At 43.3% G+C, this 16,506-nt stretch overlaps 1 protein-coding gene across 2 annotated transcripts in view; it reads right to left on the bottom strand.

Moving 5' to 3' along the window:
- The window catches only part of TRIM36 (tripartite motif containing 36), a 36,191-nt gene that overhangs the window by 6,283 nt on the left and 13,402 nt on the right, over positions 1-16,506 (bottom strand). For both annotated transcript variants that reach the window (XM_059416710.1, XM_059416708.1), the window contains exons 4-8: positions 15,172-15,318; positions 8,326-8,421; positions 5,417-5,670; positions 5,033-5,157; positions 821-1,111 (exon numbers count right to left, since the gene is read on the bottom strand). In XM_059416710.1, coding sequence (XP_059272693.1) covers positions 821-1,111; positions 5,033-5,157; positions 5,417-5,670; positions 8,326-8,421; positions 15,172-15,318 — 913 coding nt within the window. The remainder of the gene's footprint in view (positions 1-820; positions 1,112-5,032; positions 5,158-5,416; positions 5,671-8,325; positions 8,422-15,171; positions 15,319-16,506) is intronic.

The raw sequence follows: 16,506 nt of genomic DNA, 5'->3' as shown, positions 1-16,506 counted from the left end.
GAGCAGTAGCAGTTTCTGACTCTGAAGGTAGGAGAGGGGGCTGTGAAAGGGGAGCTTTTGGGGGGCAGGGGGAGGGGCAGTTTCTATTTGGTTCTAACATTTGTCCTCCAAACCCACGCATGCAGGGAATCACTGAGTTACTGAGAAAAAATCCGGGGACCCCTGGGTGGTTCGGTGGGTGAAAGCCTCTGCCTTCAGCTCAGGTCATGATCCCAGGGTCCTGGAATCAAGCCCCGCATCAGGTTCTCTGCTCAGCAGGGAGCCTCCTTCCTCTCCCCCATCCACCTCTCTATCTGCTTGTGATTTCTGTCTGTCAAATAAATAAATAAAATCCTAAAAAAAAAAGAAGAAGAAGAAGAAAAGAAATAAAGAAAAAATCCGGAGAAGTCAGAAGGAGCTTAATCACAACAGTATTTTATAACATATTTCATAACAATTTTTTTTAAAAATCTACCTAGATCTATGTCACAGAGATTCCTATACACTCACCAAAAATACAGAACTCTACTACTTAAAACTCGTGAAGTAGCATCTATGTGCTTTTAATCTCAAATTAGTAGCCCTGCTCACTCGAAGTTCTTCATGTTCTCTATCTATGTCAGGCCAAATTCTAATCCTGTTCCCAGCCTACCTGGTGAAATTCACGCATGCGATTCTTCCTAAACCCACCTGGGGATGGAATCAGTTTTCTAGAATTTTTTTTTTTTTTTAAACAAACGAATGCTAATTTTAGTGTGGATCTAGACATAGAGCTGGCGGTTATTTTTTATCCAGGTATCCTCGGACTCCAAGGCTTTCTGATCCCCCACATTCACACTACCTGGAGCCGGCGGGGTATGAAGGATCAGCTCCCTGCTGCAAGGACTGCAGATGGAGCCCTTGTAGGCTCTCACTCTGAAAGCATAGTTACAATTGCTTTCCAGGTCTGAGATCACTTTGCTGGTGCCACAGACTTCTATCTCGTTCCAAGACAGCATTTCTTCATCTCTATTAATCTTCCGATACTCAAGGACATAGCTATCCGCTTTATCCTTTTCGGGATGATACCAGTTGATCAGAACATTGTTATACACTTTGCTCTGTTCCTCGTTGATCTCTGGCACGTCTATGCCTGAAAGCAGCAAGATACAAAACGTGGTAAAATCACGGTGTTTCACAACCTGCATGCCCCTCCGTAAAAATGACAGACTGACAAATAACTTCAATCGTTCTGCATGGTCCGAGAATTTTCCTCTTTTTTTTTTTTTTCTAAGCTTTTATTTCTTTATTTGTCAGCAGGAGAGGGAGAAGAGCACAAGCAGAGGGAGCGGCAGGCAAAGGGAGAATCAAGGCTCCCCACTGAGCAGGGAGCCGGATGCAAACCCATCACAGGATCCTGGGATCCAGACCAGAGCCAAAGTCAGATGCTTATCCAGGTGCCCTGGTCCAAGAATTTTCTGAATCTGTAATGCTGTGTATAAGAAAAGGACCAATTCTGGCAATGTATGACAACTGTGGACACGCAAACTGAAATACGCCAGACAAAGAGACCTACGCTGACCACATGATCCCTCTTCTATGAGGAATCTCAAAGAGCCCAATTCACAAAATCGAAGACTGGAATGCAGGCTGCTGGGGGCTGGAGGAGGGAGCAACAAGCAGTTATCAATCAAGAGGCATAAATTAATCAGTTGAGCAAGACGAAGATGCTCTAGAGAGAACTCAGTACAACATCGTACTCAGAGTCAATGACGCTGTGTTCCACACTTAAAACCTGTTAAAATAACAATCTCAAGGTATGTGCTCTTACCACAACACTGAAAATGAAAAAGAATAAGCACAAAAGACTTTTAAATGTATATTTAGGTTTATACTTGAAAGGAAGGAGAACGACAGAGAAGACGAAAAAAGATTCAGTAGCAGCTTTACGGGTTACATTCATTCTGAAACACTGTAAATTAAAGTTTTTCAACCATCTGCATTTCCATTTCCACCTACTAAGTAACAACACTGGACTTGAAATTGTTAATCTATGTCCTCCTAGAATTATTTTAATAAATAGTTTTAACTCTAAGTTTGGCCAGTCCGACGAAGTTCAATGAAAATTCCATGATTTTCTTCCAGACTGTGTTCCAAAGAGTTGCAAAGGAATTTAAATTAATTTTTCTTGGTATAAACAGGATAGTTTTTTTTATTTAAAAAATCAGGAACTACATATAACACACTTGAAGTAACTCAAAGATAATCAGTGTAATACTTTCGTGCAGATCCTGTGCAGATTCTCCCACTGGCATCCCACGCCATGGCTGTATCAACATGTAACAATGATCAGAACTCGGTTTCCAGTTTTTCATGAAAAATACGATACAAAAGTATCGCAGCTAAACCTTCATGCATATGCACGATTCCGTCCATAGAAGAATTCCAGTAAGCTTAACAACACACACACACACACACACACACACACACATTTCTATCAAATCAGAGCCTCTCCCAGAAACATACGAGCTATGCAGAAGCCCATCTGGGTATGGAATTTTCGTGCAACCGGAAGTTACAGAGCCATAATGACATCTAGAAAGTCATTCAAAATACATTTGGGGTGGGGAGCAAAATAACATGAGCAGCACATACCCCGACCCTCACCCCCCCCCCTTTTTTTGAACCAGAGCTTACTAAAAAAAATGTGCATGCAGGAAACAATGAGACCATTGAGTAGTCAGGGGCTGGGGAATGACCTTCCCATCACCCATCCACTACCCTGGATCGTTGTCAGACCTTGGTACAACCCAAGATTGTCAACCATCAACATCCTCTTTCCAAGGACTGTTTTGGGACCCCCAGAGCAGAGAGGACCTTATTCTCCTAAGTAAACCAGCTCGTGTATGAAAAACAATTCAAGTCTACCTTCTGGAAAAAGGGAGACTACAGTACCTGAAGCAGAATTAGCATTTGAAAGAGTAACAAATATGTATTTAAAAAAAGAAGAGCCTTATAATGAAAATAAACACATATCCAGGGTGCCTGGGGATCTCTGTCAGTTGAGTGTCTGACTCTTGATTTTGGCTCAGATCATGGTCTCAGGGTCCTGGGACCAAGCCCTGCATCGGGCTCCACACACAGCAAAAAGTCTACTTGAGGGTTCTTTCTCTCTCCCTCTCCCATCCCCCCCAATCCCCGCTTACATGTGCTCTAAAAATAAATAAATCTTTTTTTTTTTTTAAGATTTTATTTATTTGACACAGAGAGATCACAAGTAGGCAGAGAGGCAGGCAGAGAGAGAGAGAGAGGAGGAAGCAGGCTCCCTGCCGAGCAGAGAGCCCTATGCGGGACTCGATCCCAGGACCCTGAGATCATGACCTGAGCCGAAGGCAGCGGCTCAACCCACTGATCCACCCAGGCGCCCCTAAAAATAAATAAATCTTATAAAAAAAGATAAGCACATATCTGAAAGGAGATTCAAATATAGCTTTGAAAGAAATGAGGTCACAGTAATCATCCTTCAGTTTTTAACTTTAAAACTTTTTCTCTTTTAGGTAGGCTCCATGCCCAGTGTATGGCTTGAACTGAAGTGAAGACCTAAGTTCAAGAGCCAGATGCCCTACTGACTAAGCCACCCACCCCGGCACCCCTAGAATTTCTAACTTTTTTTTTTTAAGGTTTTTTTTTGTTGTTGTTATTTATTTGACAGAGAGAGAGAGGGAGAAGCCGGCTCCCTGCTGACTGAGCAGGGAGCTCAAAGCAGGGCTTGATCCCAGGACTCTGAAATCATGACTGGAGCCGAAGGCAGAGGCCCAACCTACTGAGCCACCAGGCGCCCCTAGAATTTGTAACTTTAAACAAGACAAACTTCCTTCAGGTGACTGTCCAAATCCACACATCTGTAACTACACAGTCATCAACCTGTAAGTATTCCACTAGGGACTGTAACTGCTCACTGTCACTAGAAGAGAAGTCGTGGGGGAGACATGAACAAGGCAAGGAGGGGAAAGGAAAGGAAGACCTCCCCACTGGAGATCAACAAAACAGCATCATGAGTGTGTTACAGCCTCAAAATGCGGATGCCCCAGTTCTAATCCCCACTACTTCAGAATGTGACTTTATTTGGAGAAAGAGTCTTTATAGAAGTAATTAAGTTAAAGTGAAGTCATGAAGATGCGAACTAATCCACCAGGACTAGCATGACTGGAGTCCTTATGAGCAGAAACTGAGACAGACACGTAGACGAAGAGAGCGGAAGGCCGCCATCGGCAAGCCCAGGAGAGCAGCCTCAGAAGGAACCAACTCTGCAACACCTTGACCTCGGACTCCAAGCCTCCAGAACTGAAGAAAATACCTTTCTGCTGCTCAAGGCATGCAGTCCAAGCTGTTTTGCTTCAGCAGACCTCATGAGCTGATACAGCTGATACTTAAAACCTCTCAAGAGTTTTCACCTGGAGACATCATTTCTAGGTTTCTGCCCTAGAGAAACTCATACAGGTGTGAGCAAGTGAACATGACAAAGACGTTCAACACAGCAACAGGGAAAAAACAAACGGTCTCTCGGTAGGGAAATGATTTCTGTAATGAAATACTATAAGCAGCTAAAATACAACTTTAAACCAGAACTCTTTGAGCATCAAACATCTTAAACTTCATTTTTTGGAAAAACAATTCACAAAAAGGATACATATGCAATCTGATGCCATTTATTCCATGTGTTTTTTTTTTTAAAGATTTTAATGATTTATTTGCGAGAACATGCACACACACAAACTTCAGAGGGAGGAGGGGCAGAGGGAGAGGGAGAAGCAGACTCTTCGCTGAGCAGGGAGCCCGATGCGGAACTCGAACTCAGGACCCCCAGCTTACGACCTCAGCCAAAGGCAGACGCTTCACCAACTGAGCCACCCAGGCACCCCATACAATGTTTAAAAACCACACAAACCGAAAGAATACACTCTGTACATTAAAAACACATTCTTCATGCTGCCAAACCGAAGAGCGGGTTTTTCCCGTGTGTTGCGAATTCCCATAACAAGAGTAAGCAGCTCTGGCCATCACTGAAACTTACCACTAGAGAAAAAGGACAATTCTCCAAGAAGTTCTGTTTGTTTCGATGTGTTCACAACATAGTCTTCAAAGGATGTCTGAGCCGCGGGTCTAAAGCTCTTCAGAGATTCCGTGGCTTTCTGTATTCTGCGGGCAGATAGTTTATACAAAAACAACTCTGTAAAAGGTCCATCAGACTAAACATCTGTGATGTGATTAGCCAAAAAAAAAAAAAAGGCCGCTCAGTGTTTGGGTTTTAAGAGTGCGGTGAGGGTGTCCGAGGGTGTCCGAGGGTGTCCGGTGAGGGTGTCCGCACAGAGCACAGCATCAGGAAGCCCCGAGAGCTCCAGCTGGAACAGAGCAGCCACAAAGGCCACTGCTAATAAGATTCTAAACTCAAACATACCTGAGGTGGAGCTGTTTGGCCGTCTGTACAAAACAGGACTGATCCGTCTCCTTAAGCACTTCTTGGGCGTATCCCACAAGCCCATTGTTCTCTAGAAGTCCCTGGTATTCCTCCACTTGAGTCTGAAATTTGTCTAATCTTAGTTTCTTAGATGCATCAATCGCTTTCAAAACAGATGATTTCCTCTCTTCTAGAATTTCAAAGAGCTTTTCAAAATGTGTGACTGCTTCTTCTTTGGCTCTCTCTCCATTACACTATTATAAAACAGGCACAAGGGTTATATTACCTCACCTGCTAAATCCACATGTCTTTTCTCCAAATAACCAAAATTTAATCTGGTCCAACTCTGGCATTTTCAGAACAATAGTCTGGCATTGAACGCGCTGCGCAAGGAACGATCGCCAACTTTTGGTGAGACATACTTTGTAACCGCATGACACTTTTCCCCAGCTTTCATCTCCTTAGTGCACCAATCAACAATTAAATAAGGAAACAACCTTCAACATGGACACAGAGGAACCTGAGGCAGGAATTAACTGATACAACCCAAGACACTGTACCACACAATTCTGGAGTTTTCCATTCATTTCTAATTTGGGCAACGTTTGACCCTTTCTACCCTCTTCCAATTTTTTTAAGAAAACTTAAATCACAGCATGAAACTCAGAAAAATGACATCTTTTACTGAGATATAAAAATGTAACTCTTCTCTTCAAATTAATACAACTTAATTAGAATTAAATCCTTTGTGACTTCAGGCAAATTATTTAACTTCTGTTACGTCTGAGTTTTTCTCTTCTGAAAGATGGGGATAAGAGGATCCACTCGGGTTTTTTTAAGATTGGTCAAGATTATTTACATAAAATGCCCACAACAAGGGCATAGACTCTGTACACAGAACGATTATACTCACTGCACATGCAGCCCTTCGTCTACTAGGTCATAAAATGATCCTATCTGTAGAGCTTATGGAACATTTCTGAACATCCATAAAATCAGAGACCCACACGACTTTGAAAGTAGGACCAGCAGAGCACACACATGCATTCATCATCACAGACCCATAAGCAGCAGCCAAAAGAAAAAAAAAAGTCTTCAAACACATTCTTAAAAGCTGACAACATATGGAAGAAGAGCATTGTGTACTTTCCAATGGCTTCTGGCCAACATTTCTAATGAAAGGCAATTTTTTGCAGACTCCCCTCTGTTTCCTAAACCCAACAGGCAGAAGTTTTTGTAAACGGTGGGCAGGAGGGAAGAAAGAAGGGGGACGGAGGGTGGTGACATTTTGGTAGTATTTCAGTGATAAATTACAGCATTAAACTCAAAAAGATCATTACAGGTAGGTAAAAAGGGGGGATTTTTTTTCCAGCTAAGCGTAATTACAGAATAAAAGGACAGTGTCATAGTCCTCACTGAGTCAAAGTCAAGAATGCAGACCATTTCTCCAAAGTGGCGGAGATTCTTACTGATAAGCTCACGAATGTAGCTTCAGGGAAAGGGACACAAAGAAGCTAAGTACTTTCTCTAGGATCCCAAAGACTCGGTGTCTGCATGAACAGCTCATGTGAAATCACCAGCTCTGCAACCAGTCCTGGGGCTCCCTTATTTCAGAAGTCGGGGCAGCAGAACTGAGGACCAGGAGTGAAACAAACCTTCAGTGACACAAGATACAATCCCCTGGAGCGGATGATACCGCCCTGGTAGAGTGGGTCATCAGACAATGAGAAAAACAAAATTCCACTTTTCAAGCACATGGAAAAACAACTTACTTAGGGTGGTTAATGCAATCGGTGAGTATCAGAAAAAGAGTATTAAAAACAAAAGGAGTGCTGGTGATCTGGTACTAATTTGCAGAACATCTCAATTTCTTTAACCCATTTCGGAAAATGAAATTAATTTCTTGAAATAAAATTTCAAGAAAGTCTCTTACTAGCCCAGATATTTTTCTATTTCATTGTAACTTCTAAAAGTGATCAGGAGTAATGGCTCTTCAATTTATTTCCAACAGAGAAGAGAAATCACACGTCCTAATCAATGAAGAGTATTTGGAATTTTAAAACAACCCAGTACTATCGTCTTCTACCTCATTTTTTAAAATGCTATAGATTCTTTTTTTTTTTAACTGAAGTATAATATACACACAGAAAAATGTATATGTGAGTGTGGAAATGGACTAATCTTTGCAAACACACATAACTTAACGTGCATCCAGATTAAGGAAAAGGAACGTTACCCAGATCGCAGACACCAACCTTTCCAGACACCCTCCCGAGCCTTCAGTGACACGCGACCTGAACTCTAAACAGAACCCCGGCTCCGACTTTGTTGTTACTTTTCATAAAGGAGATCACAGAGTGCACGCTCCTTTGCTCTGGCATCTTTCAACATTCTCCCAAGATTTCGCTACACTGTTGCCCCTTTGCAGATCATCATTCTTAAGTGATTATATTCTGGGGCTAAGGGATAGCTGGGTAGTTTCCACACCATGGCTATTAGATTCCAGCCATGAACATTCTAATGTGTGTCTATTGGTGACCCTGTCTCAGGTATATTCTTGAGAACAGCACATTTTAAGTCAACACCTAGTACATACTTAATCTCGTAAAAGAGAGGTAATTGTCAAGAATTCCAAACTTCACCTGCTGTTACTACTTCTGAGATCAATACGCCCAGGTCAAGGGCCAGTCATTCGTTCCCCTGTGCTTCCACAGCATTTCATCACCACCTCTCCTGGGTACAGACCACACATTATAGCTTAAACCTCTGGTTTCTCTAAGCCCGGAGAAGCAGGGGTGAAACCTACCCCAACTTTGTCCTCCAAGCTCATTTACTGCCCTCCGGATGTTATGAGTGAATGAATTCCCTAGATGGAGAAATAAAAGCATGCAAACCAACTCATCACTTACCTCTGTTTCTTTCATTAACAAGTTTAGTTCAGAAATTTGGCTCTTCACCTGGCTCTCCTTGCCAATAAGATAATCAATATCCTTTGAAAGCTTTTCCTGTCAGAACATACCAGTAACACAAATGAGAAGTGTTAACAAAGGCCTTGCAGATCTACCTTCCTTCCTCTTTCATCTTTTTACACACAATTTTTTAGCCTATGAGGAACACGCAGTAAAGTCAACCCTGACCACTCTCGTTATTCACCCAGGGTACACAGTTACTGGCCTTGTGCACAGGGCCCCATGGACCTATAAGAGATGAGAAGCAGGCCGAATACACTTGATCTTAGCCAAAAGGCCGAGAAGCGATAGAAGCAGGCCGAATAAAGAACAAGGCAGTGATGCTTAGATTAGCCAAAAAGACACAATACAGAAGTAATGCATCTTTGCTGTCTCTTCATTGTTCCCAGGTCTTCCTCTTCAAGTTTCTAAGTGACCACAAGGACGGAGATTCAAATAGGATTGTCTTCCATCAGATTTTATAATTTATTTTCTCACTTTTGCTCTCTCTCTCTCCTCTCTCTCTCTCACACACACACACAAGCACGCACGCATGCACACACACACACACACACAGACCCTCAAAGAGCAAGCAACTCTTCCAAAATGACCTTCACAGCCTAGCCCGGACTAGATATCCATTAAATAATTACACCTACATAATAACAAAGAGATTTATACAAACAGCTCATTAAGCTCCCAGAGTGTACTGAAGGAAGAAATTCAGTAGCTACTGAAGTAATACCTCCATCAGGAAATATTTATGACGTAGTTACTTTGATTGGTCTCCTTAATGTAGAGGTAACATCGTTAGGTTTTGGGGAGAGCCCCAGTTTTGTTTTGTTTTGATTTTAAAGATTTTATTTATTTATTTGACAGAGAGAGATCACAAGCAGGCAGAGAGGCAGGCAGAAAGAGAGGAGGAAGCAGGCTCCCTGCCGAGCAGAGAGCCCGATGCGGGGCTTGAACCCAGGACTCTGAGATCATGACCTGAGCTGAAGGCAGCGGCTTAACCCACTGAACCACCCAGGCGCCCCATGGGGAGAGCTCCAGTTTAACCCAGAGAAAAACAGTATGTATGACAAGTATATTCAAAAGTTAACAAACCGACCCTTGAAGCCCCACAGGGTACGAAGTTGTGAGAGACGAATGTATGCAGAGTCTAAGTAAGAGGGATGTCATCCAGAAAATGCCACCCCAGCCACAGCAGTGACAAGAGGACCTGAGCATTTCTCAGTCGTCGCTGCTGCCCTGAATGAGGCTGGGTATGAAGAGAGGACCAGGACCTGCAGCCAAGTCAAGAAGTCAGTCTCCTGCCTGTATCATTTGCCCCTTTCCTCACTTAGACCATGTAACAGGGTAAGAGAACGTATGTTGAAATTAATATGGAAGGCCCCATCTTTAATTCTCCAGAGCATCCAGCCAACAGACACACTGAGTTTCCTTGAGGGCTCACCAGAGGGACAGAAGGATGACCCATGAGCTAGAGGAGTAAGATTTCGGAGACTTGAGGACAGGATGGGACCAGAAAGAACCTGTAGGGAGTCAAGGACATGAAACGTGTCTTGACCCAACGTTTTACAGATCAGGAAACTGAAGTTCACTGACAGCAAATACCACAGTGTCAGTGCTGAGCTAGAAGCTTCCTCACTGCCCAGTACGCTGACCACTATTCCACAGGCTGTCAGGCGCTTCCTCAGCACCAAGCTGCAATGGAGAGAAGAGCTCCTCCAGTGCCGTCCCATCAGGCCTGTGCTGGGACTACACAGGAGGGGTGCAGCACTCCTTGTCGCTACAGCGGCGACATTTACATGGACGTGGGGCCTCATGGTAAGACCGCTTACACTGGGAGTGCAAGACAGGCTGGAGGAGAAAGAATGACAGCATTCAGGAACCCAATGGCAAGTCAGAGAGCACCAGACTTCGCTCCCAGGGAGGACTGCTCAGCCAGTCTCTAGCCAACTACAGCCTTTATCTCCCGTCCTCTGGGGCCCCTCACAATAAGGTAGTCTGGGTTAAGATGACGTGTGTGTGTCCATTTATTCACAGGCCTCCAAAAAGTGTAAGCATCAGACACTCATCCTAGATGCTGAGAAGTGCAATGTAAAAAGACATGGCTCCTACCCTCAGCAAAGACATCTAATGGGGGAATACATTTTAAATCCTTTAGCTACATTAGGGACTAGCCAGAGGCTAACTGCTCAAGGATGCCGAATTTGCTCCAAAACCTTCCCCTGGACCAGTGGTTCTCAAAAGCTGATGTGCATCAGTCTCCACAGGACTGAGACATACCATGGAGCCCCTCAAGGAGGAAAGACTTTGCCCTCTGCAGTTTTAAACCAAGTGTTCCAGGTGATCCTAACACCCATGCAAGTTTGAGAACCACTGCATCCGGCCTTTAATCAGGTCACAGGTCAAAGTTACCCAGAGAAACAGGAGTCCACAAAACGAGGGAGAAGAGAGAGAAATTCATTCCACAATCACACTAAGTATCTTTCATGGGAGCAGGCTAGGAGAATATTATATAATCAATGCTTCCTGCCCCCCCCCCTTTAGGGCTTATCATTTAAAAGGCGTTCTCAGCTTTGCCCCATGTCTGAAAATGTAGGATAAAATGATGGGAAGAAACAGCCCAGAATGATACATTTTAGTCAACTGCCAAATGACTTCAGAGAACAGGGCATTATGTACTCCACAAATTGCACACACCCCCAAAATACAGAAGCCGTATTACCTTCTCAATCAAAAGGGACTCGTTACAGGGATGTGTACATTTTCTACCTTTTTAAGTCCTATTTCCAGTCATTTCAATTATGATTAAAATCACAAAGCCAACCTTTAGAGAAGACATAACTGCACATGAACAAGATCACTGACCTTCCTCTAGAAATTTATGGAAATAAAGAAAAAATGAAAAGTAGGGAAATAGTCCTCAGAAAACCATCCAACTGTAAGAAAGTGGACAAATGAAGAAAGATGAGCTAACAACCAACCCTCCTTTAAAAAAAAAAAAAGATTCATTTTTTTTTTAAATTTATTTAAGAGGAAGAGAGTGCGGGCGCAAGAAAGACAATGAGCAGGGAGGGAGGGGCAGAGAGAGAGGGAGAAGCAGACTCCCTGCCAAGCAGAGAGCCTGACGTGGGGCTCCATCCCAGGACCCTGGGATTATGACCTGAGCCGAAGGCAGACACTTAACCCACTGAGCCACCCAGGTGCCCCTCAACAAAGTGGGTTTAGAAAACCCACTAACACCCATAGTTGGGAGAATCAGGCTTCTGAGAGGAGGCCAGAGTGAGGGAGAGACAATGAACACCCAACTGTGGGGGCCTGGTTCAGGGCAGAGCAGGATTCTGAAGCCTTAGCAGTCCAAACTGGCCAGAGGAGAGCGTAACATGGTTTCCTGTGTTGCAAGGTGGGAAGGACTCCATATTGCTGGGAAAGTGAGGTCACTAAACAAAGGCAAGTAACAGGAGATGAAACCAGGCAGCTGTCTTTCTGTCCAGGGAGAAACAGGAGTGAGGTTATGTGGAAGCAAAAACAAGACTAAAAAAACGTATCCCACCCCAAGAGTAGAAGAGAGGACTGCCAGGAACAGACGGGCCCGTTCCTCTCCATTACTCACCATTTAGGCCAGTTCACCTGAAAGCACTAGCGAAGCACTTTCCATCAGCGGAAGGGAACCCTCAATTCCAAGGACAGGTCAGACACTCTAACACCGTCCACTGGTATCAGAAGCCAGATAACAGGGGCAGATGGGAAGCCTGGCCCCAGCTTCAGCCATCTCAACAAACAACAGTAATGAGATGGACAAGGTCATACCACCGTGATGTTCATTTTTCTTCTGTCTTTCCAATACTTGAGTGTGTAAAAATGAAAATAGTAGAGGGGCGCCTCGGTGGTGCAGCTGGTCAGGCATCCATCTCCTGGTTTCAGCTCAGGAAGCGATCTTAAGATCATCAGATCAAGCCCTGTGTCCGGCTCCACACTCAGTGAGGAGTCAGCTTGAGTTTCTCTCTCTCTCCCTCTGCCCCTCCCCCCCCATGTTCTCCCTCCAAAATAAATGCATCTTTTAAAACATGTAAATAATATAAACTTGTATCATGTAGCCCTCCTGCTTAAAGCCCAGAAGTAAGTAAAAAGAAAGATCTAAGGAGATCTATTTGCTATTTTTGGCAAAGGGGTCAATCTAAAGTTTATCCTCATTAAAAAGTGAGTAAATTGGGACGCCTGGGTGGTTCAGTTGGTTAAGCGGCTGCCTTCGGTTCAGGTCATGATCTCAGCGTCCTGGAATCGAGTCCCACATTGGGCTCCTTGCTCAGCGGGGAGCCTGCTTCTCCCTCTGCCTGCCTCTCTGTCTGCCTGTGCCTGCTCGCTCTCTCTCCCTCTATCCCTGACAAATAAATAAATAAAATCTTAAAAAAAAAAAAAGTGAGTAAATTGAAAACCCCATGATGGGAGTCTACTGGAAGAAAAAAAAGTCTGAAACATTAGGAGAAAAGTTAACAATGGAGCAAAGAGTTAACTTAAAGGGATGCTACTATCGAAGATTTATTCCAGGTTACAGAAAAAAATTTTTGGACAGCTTGTTTAAGACCAAATCACTAAAAAACAAAAAAAAAAGAGGTGTCAAAAGTTAAATTTAGGGGCACCTGGATGGCTCAGGCAGTTAAGCATCTGCCTTTGTCTCAGGTCATGATCCTAGGGTCTGGGGATTGAGCCCGGCATCAGGCTTCCTGCTCAGCGGGGAGTCTGCTTTTCCCTCCCCCACCACCCCCGCGTGTGCTCTCTCGCCATCAATCTGTCAAATAAATAAATATTTTTTTAAAAGTTATATTTAATTAGCAAACAATGGTAATGCCACTGGGGGGCACAAATGAGTAACAAAGACTGGATCTACTATCCCATTAAAAAAAAAAACAAACTTGAAACCTAACAGAGTATCTGAAAGGGCTCTCAAGACACTGGACATCAAGAAAGAGAGTCCTGTGAGAGGGAAACAAGATGGACCCAACCCACCATCCTGTCTAGACCCAGCGTCCTCCAAGGCCAAGGGCAGAGGTCCAGGGGACCAGGGTCTCCCAGGAGATGAAGAGACAAAGCTGCGAAGTCCAGGGAGACCAGAGCCTGTAAAGCAAAATCCTCAAGAACAAGAAGTGCCAGAAAGAACTCTGGAGAGTGTACCAAGGGTCCCTGTGGCTTATTCAGCAGAATACTGACCAATTTCTATGTGCTAGGAAGCTTTCAAAGGCCAGGGAAAGGATCACCTAAAAGGATGACAAAGAACAACTCCAGGAGCTCATACCCGGCTGAAATAGTGCCTGTGATGCACCAAACAAATTAAACAACAAACCAAAAACCCCTCGAAACTCAAAAACCAAAAGGCACTGAGAAGAGTAAAGAAGAAGAGAAGTCTGGTAAAATCGGCCCCAGAACTGAATGGTGCTTTGTCCTAACTTAAAGTAAGATCCAAAAGCAGCCAGCTGTTCTGAGGGAAATTAATCACACGTTAGAAGAAAACTCAAGAATGTCTGCAGGTCCTGAAGTATCCACTGCCCAACAAGGTAAAATTTACAGAACTGACCAGCAATGACAGATGACAGAATCAGTAGACCAGGACAATCAAACGGTTATGCCCGTAATCCACGTAGTCAAAGCAGGAGGAGCACTGAGCATGACAGACATATCAAATGCAGAAGAGAAAGCCACGTGAATAAGTCAGAATTTGATCTAGGCCCCAAAAGGCATGTAGATACCATTAAAGGTAGAAAGAAACTCACTAAAATGAGAGGTGGATTTATGAATGAAGATCTCATTTTAAAAGAAAAAAAGAATAAAACAAACAAAAAATAGCATTATACCACTGCCTCCCTTGCTGTAGCTTATCAAACAAATCTGAAAGTTTTCAAAGATCCGTGTATAAGGTTCCAATAGAGAAACAGGAAGTGACTCAGTTTTAGGTGGTAAGGGTCCCAACCAGACCCTTACTGTAAATGAAGTTTCCACTATTTCTATAGGGAAGCAACAGGAATTAAGGGCCTTAACATAGCTACTATCCCTCAAGGTGTGGCAATCCCACACACACATTCAACATGCGTGTCATTTCCACACACACTCAACAGGTGTGGCATTCCCACACACACACTCAACAGGCCTATCTTTTATACACACACTCACATACATATTCAACAGATGTGCCATTTCCACACATGGACTCAACAGGCATATCTTTTACACACACACACACACTCAACAGGAGTGGCATTCCCACATACATATTCAATAGGTGTGCCATTTCCACACACACTCAACAGGTGTGGCGTTCCCACATACATACTCTACAGGCCTATCTTTTCCACACACACACACAGACACACATTCAACAGGCTTGTCATTTCCAAACACACTCAATAGGAGTGCCATTTCCAAACACTCAACAGTTGTGGCATTCCCACACACACATTCAACAAGTTTGTCATTTCCACATATATACACGCACACCCTCAAAAGGATTGTCAGTTCCACACACACTCAAGTGTGTCATTTCTACACACACTCAACCACAAGCGCTGGGCTCATGTGGGGATCATCATGGAGTGGTCTTCACCCCCTCCTTCTCCAGAACCACCCAAGTCAAACACGCTAACAACCTCACATACATCACTGAGGGACCCTCTACACTGATGACTCACTGCAGTAAAACGAGACCATACTTAGCCATGATTTTATAAAGAAAAAGCTAAATGCATTCAAGTAAAACCAACGTTGTAAAAGACTCAACATTTAGTTCCCCAAACGCACAAATCCTACCTTTAAGGTTTTGTAGGCGCTGCTCATGGTGGTCACCCGGTGATTGGAATGATTACCGCCCAACTTACAGAGATGACACACCGGCCTCCGACACAACTCACAGTACATGTTTATTCTCTCCGTCTCGTGTTCTGGGCACATTAAAATCTATTGAGTACAGCACAAAGGTGTAATTACAGGTTTTCAGAGCTTCCAGGATACTCAAAGTCCCCAAACACAAAGACGTGCTTTGCAAAAATCACTAAATAAAACCACTTAAAGGAATAAAAGTGTGAAAAAAATACAATAAAAGTGTAAAAGCATTTGGTGTATTAGAATTATTATTTCTCAATTTGAGGGTTCAAATGGTCAGTTAAATCTGGAGATGCCATTGCCCCTAAATTTGGCAGTTAAGGTGGTGGAAATTTCACTATCAGGCTTTCTCGCTGAATCCAGCCTTCCAGAAAGGCCATGGGCTGCACTGATCAGGCAACCCGGAATGACACGACCAGTATTTTTGCAAGGTACCACAGCAAATAACTGATGGGAACCCAGGCCCTCACTGTCCTAGTAAGAAATCAGCTACTAAGGAAGGGGGCACCTGGATGGCTCAGTCCACGAAGCACAACTTGATCTGGAGCTTGTGAGCTTGAGCCTTCGAGCATGAGGCAGAGGCATTACTTAAAAATGAAACAAACAAACAAACAAAAAGCAACCTGGTAATAAGGAGCCTTGGAACACTCTCTGATACATGGTTCCAGATGTTTGCTTTTACATATTAAACATGCACACAATGGCCAAATTTAGAACTGTTGTGTTGTTGTTGTTTTTTTCTCATCTAAGTTGCTACCTTCTTATTTACTCTGTAAACTATCACCATAGGTATGTCTGAAATTGTACACGAAGTAACAAGAGATTACTTTAGACTAATGTGTCCATGAAATCAAAAAGCTGTCTGTGGCTCCTCGAGTTCCCATTTTCATCAACGGCTGATTCGATAGTATCAAGACACAAAGAAACATTCAATATGAAAACTCCTACACCAATGAAAACTCCTCCACTTCCAAAACAACTGGAAACAAATTTAAAATCTCCAGCATGTCCAAGCTCCTACATTTTCAAAACCACTACATGTATTTGTTATTAGCATAGTTAACACACAATGTTGCATTAAGTTTTCAAAACCAGTTATGTTTCAAGCATAAATATAAAATCTGGCTCTCTACAAGGATGGATGATAAGAACTCCAAGTCATAGGCAAATAAATATTCCATAAGGGGCAACTTTGTAGAATTTTACTGTATGGCATAACACTGTAATTTAAGGAAAATAAAATTTTCCTCAATATAACCTATC

The sequence above is a fragment of the Mustela nigripes genome, chromosome 12 (genome assembly GCF_022355385.1).
Source record: "Mustela nigripes isolate SB6536 chromosome 12, MUSNIG.SB6536, whole genome shotgun sequence".
Classification (NCBI taxonomy): domain Eukaryota; kingdom Metazoa; phylum Chordata; class Mammalia; order Carnivora; family Mustelidae; genus Mustela; species Mustela nigripes.
This window is presented reverse-complemented; position numbering and strand designations above follow the sequence as displayed.